Source organism: Notolepis coatsorum (assembly GCF_963971535.1).
Source record: "Notolepis coatsorum genome assembly, contig: SCAFFOLD_632, whole genome shotgun sequence".
Taxonomy (NCBI): Eukaryota; Metazoa; Chordata; class Actinopteri; order Aulopiformes; family Paralepididae; genus Notolepis; species Notolepis coatsorum.
Genome location: NW_028172278.1, coordinates 26576 through 33787, shown reverse-complemented (window position 1 = coordinate 33787; position 7212 = coordinate 26576). Strand labels below are relative to the sequence as shown.

At 44.7% G+C, this 7212-nt stretch overlaps 1 protein-coding gene across 1 annotated transcript; it reads left to right on the top strand.

Annotated features, from left to right (window-relative positions):
• The first annotated feature begins 557 nt into the window (after positions 1-557).
• Positions 558-5218, top strand: LOC311248082 (transcription factor SOX-4-like). Its single transcript, XM_084339036.1, has one exon. It carries the CDS (start codon positions 1167-1169, stop codon positions 2481-2483), a length of 1317 nt encoding a protein of 438 aa, XP_084195162.1. The 5' UTR covers positions 558-1166; the 3' UTR covers positions 2484-5218.
• Positions 5219-7212: the final 1994 nt, after the last annotated feature.

The following is a 7212-nucleotide window of genomic DNA, read 5'->3' as shown; positions in this document are numbered from 1 at the left end:
GCCCCATTAATAACAAAAACAACAACAACAACAACAACAACAACAACAACAACAACAAACAACAACCTGTCAGCCTTTCCTCGAGGTCTTCTCTGTACAGTGAGAGTGCCAGAAAGGGGTTAATAGTTATAGGGCCATGCTTTGTATAGGCTCTCACCAGGGGCCCCAGAATGGTACACACTGTACTCAAGCCGTACTCAATGTAAAGTTTCCATATGGTAAAGTCGACTCTCTTCCTATAAGTTAATGGTATACACATGGGCTGAAAAGGGGCTCCATAACATAAGGCCAATGTCTCTTTAAGAGAGGGGGGAAAAAAGCTAAGTTTGTCGTTGTATTCTGGAATGAGGTCAGACATAAGGCTCCTCATTGCACACGCTGATTATTATTAGATTTTTTTCGGGCCAATGGGCGCCAAGGGGGCGGGGTTTTGGCACAGAGGCAGGGTAGATACAGCGCCCCATTGGCTGCATTTTATCGCCGTTGTATCTTCCAAAAGGATAAAGCCGAGCTGGGGAGAGAAATTGGAGGTTGCTTGAAAACTCCAACTCGACTTGCAGATGGAAGGCGGATCTTAGAGCAAGTTTTTTTTTAACCTATCTCTCTCTCTCTCTCCCCCAAAGCTTGGTTTTGTCAAGGAGAAGGGCTATGCAGAGAATAGCAGTTATACCGTCCTTACTTTGTGTGAAACTTGGGAGCCTTTTCAGTGCCAGAGCGCACGGTGCGCCACTCAGTCTGCGCGCGGCAGCTGCGGTGCGCGCATATGTTCAGTCACACGCGACCGGAGAGACTTTATTATAGAGAGCGGCACAGAGAGAGGCACAGAGAGGGGCACAGAGAGAGGCACGGGCACACGTAGTGGTTCCTGGAGCGGGCTTTTACTGTCTGAACTGCAACTATATACAGACACACAGACCTGGTCATTTCACTTAGTGTACCCATCCAGCCTTTTGTCGAGCCTATACCAACGCGGAACACTGGACTGAATTATAACAATTGAACACATCTCAGGACTGAATCGTGTTATTCCTTTTTTTTTTACCCTTAGTTTTGACTCAGCTCAGAACTGTGAGGGGGTTAAAAAAAGAGCTGAGTTTGCTATAAAGTGAACAGGAGGACCGATAGAGAGAGGGGGAGACAGAGCCCTCTGTGTGACCCGGGACAGCATGGTACAGAAGATGAGCCACACCGAGAGCTCCGCCGAGGCGCTCTCCTTTTTCTCCGGGGACTCGAGCTCCGACTCCGGGGCGTGCATGGACCTGGACCCGGCCGCCTCGCCGACCTCCCCGGGCTCCACCACCTCCTCGGCGGCGGGAGACAAGCCGGGGAGCGAGAACCCGGCGTGGTGCAAAACCCCCAGCGGCCACATCAAGAGACCCATGAACGCGTTCATGGTGTGGTCGCAGATCGAGAGGCGGAAGATCATGGAGCAGTCGCCCGACATGCACAACGCGGAGATCTCCAAGCGGCTGGGGAAGCGCTGGAAGCTGCTGAAAGACTGCGACAAGATCCCGTTCATCCGGGAGGCGGAGCGGCTGAGACTCAAACACATGGCGGACTACCCGGACTACAAGTACCGGCCGAGGAAGAAGGTGAAGTCGAGCGGTTCCAACAAGCCGGGTGGTGGAGAGAAAGGAGAAAAAGTCAGTTCAAATAACAGCCACAACAACACCAGCACTAAATCATCCTCCTCTTCGAGGAAGAGCGGATCCAAATCACCCAGCAGCAGCAGCAGCAGCAGCAACAAGCCCCACAAGTCACTCTGCAGCAGCAGCAGCAGCAGCGGCACCAAAGCATCCTCGTTCCCCTCCGAGCTGAGCGCCTCGGAGGAGCACCACCACTCGCTCTACAAGTCCAAATCCTCCGCCGCTAAACTGATACCGGAGAGCAAGAAACCCAGGCGAGTCTACGTGTTCGGCAGCGGCGGGGGTGGGGGTGGTGGTGGTGGCGGCGGCAGCAGCCTGAGCGTCAGCCCCGTGTCCGCGGCGGCGGTCCCGGCCAGCCCGACCCTCAGCAGCTCGGCGGAGTCCAGCGACCCGCTCAGCCTGTACGAAGACGCGGCGAGCGGCAAGGACGAGGTCGGCGCGTCGCCCGGCGGCGGCGACACGGAGCGGCTGCACCACCACGGCCGCCACACGTACGCCGGCCGGCGGCTCTCCTCCTCCTCCTCCTCGCCGACACCCTCGGCGACGTCCCACTCCCACCACTCCTCCTCGTCCCATTCCTCCTCCTCCTCTTCCTCGGAGGAAGACGAGGAGTTCGAGGACGACCTGCGGGACATCAACCCGAGCCCCGGGTTCGACAGCATGTCGCTGGGGAGCTTCGGATCCTCCGTCCTGGACAGAGATCTGGATTTTAACTTCGAGTCCGGCTCCGGGGGCTCTCACTTCGAGTTCCCCGACTACTGCACGCCGGAGGTGAGTGAGATGATCTCGGGGGATTGGCTGGAGTCGACCATCTCCAATTTGGTGTTCACGTATTGAGCACACGGAGAGAAAAAGGAGAGAGAGAAAGAAAGAAAAAAAACATTCAATCACAGACACAGGACATGTTCAACCAGCAAAAACGAGTGTGGGAGAGAGAGGAGAAGGGATTCCCGGGTGAAGTGAGTGTAATAATAGTTAGTGTGTCATCTTAATGCCAGACTACTATCAGAATACCACTGTCTACCACATAAAGGGGTCTATAACTTGCTTTTTATTTCATGGACTGAACAAGACTGTGGTGCGCGGTTGCCAGAAGGACGCGGAGTGCGCGGGGTTGTTGCCAGAGTGGTGAGGGGAGATGTGGGGGAGATCCATCCCTCTCTGCAGGACCGACTGGGTTCCTGTTGAAAGAGGCGCTCGGTCTTGAACTGTATTGAACTGGACAACTGTGATTGATTTGCACGTTAAACGAGGGGCCACCGACCGCGGTCTGCCAGTACTTAATCAATGTTACTTTTAAAAAGGGACATTTCAAAAAAACGTTTTAAGATTCGCCAAGTGATCACTTCACAACTTTATTAATAGAGGTACAGAATTAGGACTGCTTGTGTTGGGACGTTGTTTGATGTCACCGGCGCGAGGTGGGGTTTGTTTTGTTTTTTTAAACGAAGTAAGGTGGCCGGGTTTACCTTTTTTACCAAGTCCGATCTTTCTTTTTCTTCTCAAAAGCAAAAAAATAAATAAAACGCACGCATGATAGCCTAACCAGTTCCGATGTTGTACTGAGGTTTTCTGTAAGACTGTGGAACAGTTAAACGTAGTAGTATGGTTATTTAAAAACGGGATAGATGGCGCTATCTTCAGTTATTTTCTCTTTTAAAAGGAACACAAAAAAAATCACCAGCTGTACAATTCTTCAGGATTCAAACCGCAAACTTCAAATCTGTGCTGAACTTTATAGCCTACACTTCTCGAAGATTCAGGACCAAAATTAGTCTTTTTTTAAACGTTCATTTCAGATGTTATTATTAATATAATAGAGAAATCCTCACTGATTTTTCATCCTCTGAGCTTTGTTTTTGTACATTTTATTCAGATGCCATTTTTATATATGGGATGTCGTATTTATATACTGGGCCAAGCATTATGACATTTTCTTTTCTTCTGTAAATTTCTTGTTGTGTACATGTTCTGGTCATACCCCTCCACACACACACACACACACGAACACACACGCACACACTCCGTCTGTCTGTCTCGTTTCCTTCTCGAGGCGAAGGGCTAGAGTTTTAAGAAACAAACTTTTTGAGTTATTTTATATTTAAATGTAGACTTTTTTGGACACTTAACAAAAGAGAGGAAACAGTTTGATTATTTTCTCAGTGTATTTTTGTACGAATCTATATTAAAAAAGGGGGTGTCAACAATCCGTGTGTAGCCTATTATACCAACTAAACCGCTTTTGGATTTCCTGATTTTAAAGACCCGGGTTGGCTGGTTCTCTCGCTCCGCGAATCAGCCAACCGTTCCATGTTTACAATACCCCAGTCTGCAGGCTCCTTAAAGACACAGGAACACATTTTCTCTACACCCCTGTGAACATGTGCTTCGACAAATGCCAGTATATCGAGCAGCCAGCCACTCATTTTTACATTGCCTGTCACAAAACTTGCCTATCACAACTAAATGAGGAGATTGTAGCTTTAAATTGAAGCGTTTCATTCCAAAACGGATATCCGCCATAATAAAATGTGACTGCTCTTGCTAAATGTTTTGCTGATATGAAGGTAAAACTTGGTTAGTGAATATTATTGACATATCTGGAGACCTTTTCTAATAAAATCATCACACTTTAGAGGATGCAGTCACCGTATTATTGAAACATGGAACAACAAACACAAGGTTTTAATGTTTTTTTTTATTTATAAAAAATGGATATACAGATTTGTTTTGATGAAACTCTTCAATTAAACATTTCTTTCATTTTTAATTGATGTCAACATTTTGTTTCAACTACTAGATAGAATGGGCTATCAATCAAACAATGAATCAATCGATCAATCAATCAATATAGCAAAACATCATCAGCAACAACAACAACAAGCATATTCAAATTGCCGACTTGAGTTCCGCAACAATTAATTGTACTGCGTTTCTCATTGTATTTGAATATATACTCTTTTCTACTTGTTGGGCTAAGTATTAGCTAATAATTGTTTTAGTATCTTTATGGCATGGTGAATAGCATTTGTATTCCGATTCAGGTTATTATTAGCTGTTGTGTTTTTTAAGAAAAAAAAGGTTGAAAAAAAATAACTAGGAAAAAATGACGAAACGTGAAAACGATCCTTTGTATATTTGACTGTACTATAAAGCAAAAAGATTGTGTGTTTATGTACGTTGTTGCTATCAAGGGACAGGCACTGTCTAGAACTGCTATCTTTTACACATCCTTACTTAACGTTTAAGGTGGTCGTTCAGGACTCTTTCTTTTTTTATATTATATGAAAAGCATTTTTAAATAAATTAACTTTATTTTTCATCCATCTTGTGCAATATGCTGTGTAGATTTATCGTTTTATTGTCTCTAATCATGCCATAAACAGATGAACCATCCCTTTTTTTTTCTTTTCTTTTTTGGACCGATGATGAGGAAGGGGAGGAGGGGGAGATTCATGCCAGCTAATTGTGTCCACTGTCCAGTCACTGCCTGTTCAGATTGTTGATATAAAAACTTGTGTACAGAACTTTTTCAAGGAAGGAAATAAATATCAGCTGGAACTGAAACCCTAGCGCTCATCTCTTGACTCATCTCTTGACTCCTCGACACTTCTCTTGACTCTCCTCTCAACTCGACTCTCTTAACTCTTCTCTCGACTCTTCTCTCGACTTATGACATGACTGTTTTAAGTATTTTAAAATGTGACTTATTAATGCATCATTACAATGCCCTTTGCCTTTTCCCCCTGATGTCAGCTCACCACCTGTAGCCATTTTGGGGTGGACATATTGCATCCCTAATATTAAGCATTTGGTTATATTCAGTCGGGTTGCAAAAATGCACGATTGAATGCAATCCATTAGTTCATTGATTAACACTGATATAGGTTTCCCAAAGAGCTACGGTATAGAGCTCCACTGGCTATTTTGCAGCCCCTCTGGTAAGCTATTTAATTCAATTGGTGATGCAGAATGGTACAAGAGGAAGCAACTCGCTAAGAAAGATCACGTTTGTCACAGCTTCTATGACACGTTTGTTACTTCATCATGGCTGCTCCATTGGCTCACATTAGAACCAAGGTTATTGCCTCAGTGCTAAGTTGCCTTTGGGAATCCCACCCTTGCCATTATAGTATCGAAGAATACAGTCTTACCCAAAGCTTCACATACTCTTTAAGAATGTGTGATTCTCAACAACCAATACACATCTCCTGTTGGTTTTCAACGCAGCATGTGGAAATATGTAGAGTGACCCATGTATATATGGTCTGTTTACCAAACTACATTCAGAGATGTGTTGCACATGACACACAGGCTCCATAAGAGTGTAGTACTGTGATCTGTCTCTTGTTGTCTTACAGTGGACTCAAGGAGTTCTCAAAGCCTTGGGAAGCTATGATTCCCACCCACACAGCGTTATTCCGACAAAGAATTTCTGTTCAGGTCAAAACGTGACTTTGTTTGTGTACCAGACCCGCTCTGCGTCGTGGGCCTTCTTCCAAAAGGTGGATATGTGAATTAGCACTTTTGTAAAAGCCTCATATGCCTGTTCCTTTGAACCGTGACAAGGTAAGCCTAGATTTACACACGCTGGAAAAGCCACTCTAAAACACAATTTAAATTGTACTATTCCAATTATCCTTGACAGTTCAATCAATATCTATAAATACGGACAACTGTCTGCCTAAGCTGCAAATTAGAGCGACTTTCAAGTGACATTTCTCGTAGTTGGTCCGTTGACAATGAATTAATGACCGACTTTCTGGGCTCATAGAATTTTATTTTAGCCATTACATCCAAATTGGTTTTATTTTAATGTAGGCCTTACAGCTCCGAATGAGACAGTGTAGCTCTATCCCAGTAAAAGCACCGTGGGTATACTGTCCTAGTGTCCTGGGAGTTGTGGACCAATCACAGCAGCTCCAGGACACATCATCACTACACAGTCTCTCATACTCAGCTTTAAGGAGAGCCTCGTTCATATTCACGAATGAAAACCAAGCGGTGGATATTATAGAAATAACACAATGAGAATTCTATTTCATGCTAGATTATTTTTGCTTTAATTGTCATGACCCAGAATAGATCTTTTGCCCCCAAGGTTGAGCCTGAAAATGATCAGATATGAGCCACTCATACGAGGACTGGCAGTATGGGATCAGTCTTTATGTGGCCTTTCAGGCTGTAAAAGGTGTGTTTAAATTTGAAATGTTTGTAGAAAAGAAAGAGAAAAACAAGGATGTGAGTAATGACGGACAAAGGAAGTTCTAAAAAGCTTATTTTCCATCTAAAAGGCAAACTTCAAGAACATTATGAATACAGCCAAGGTTTAGAGATGGTCAAATAAATCGTCAATTAAACCGCATGGCCCATATGCAGGGATGGAACCTCCAAAGACCAGAGTGCTAAAACTCAAACTTGTGATGTCATCAAGTATAAAGTCTGAGAGCTGCTCCATACATAATGCATTTGGTAAGATGGCAAAAGTGACACTGAGAGCATGTTCTGTGTATATACGGACACATTTTCAGTTTCAGAAGTGAAAACACTACAATATAGAATACAG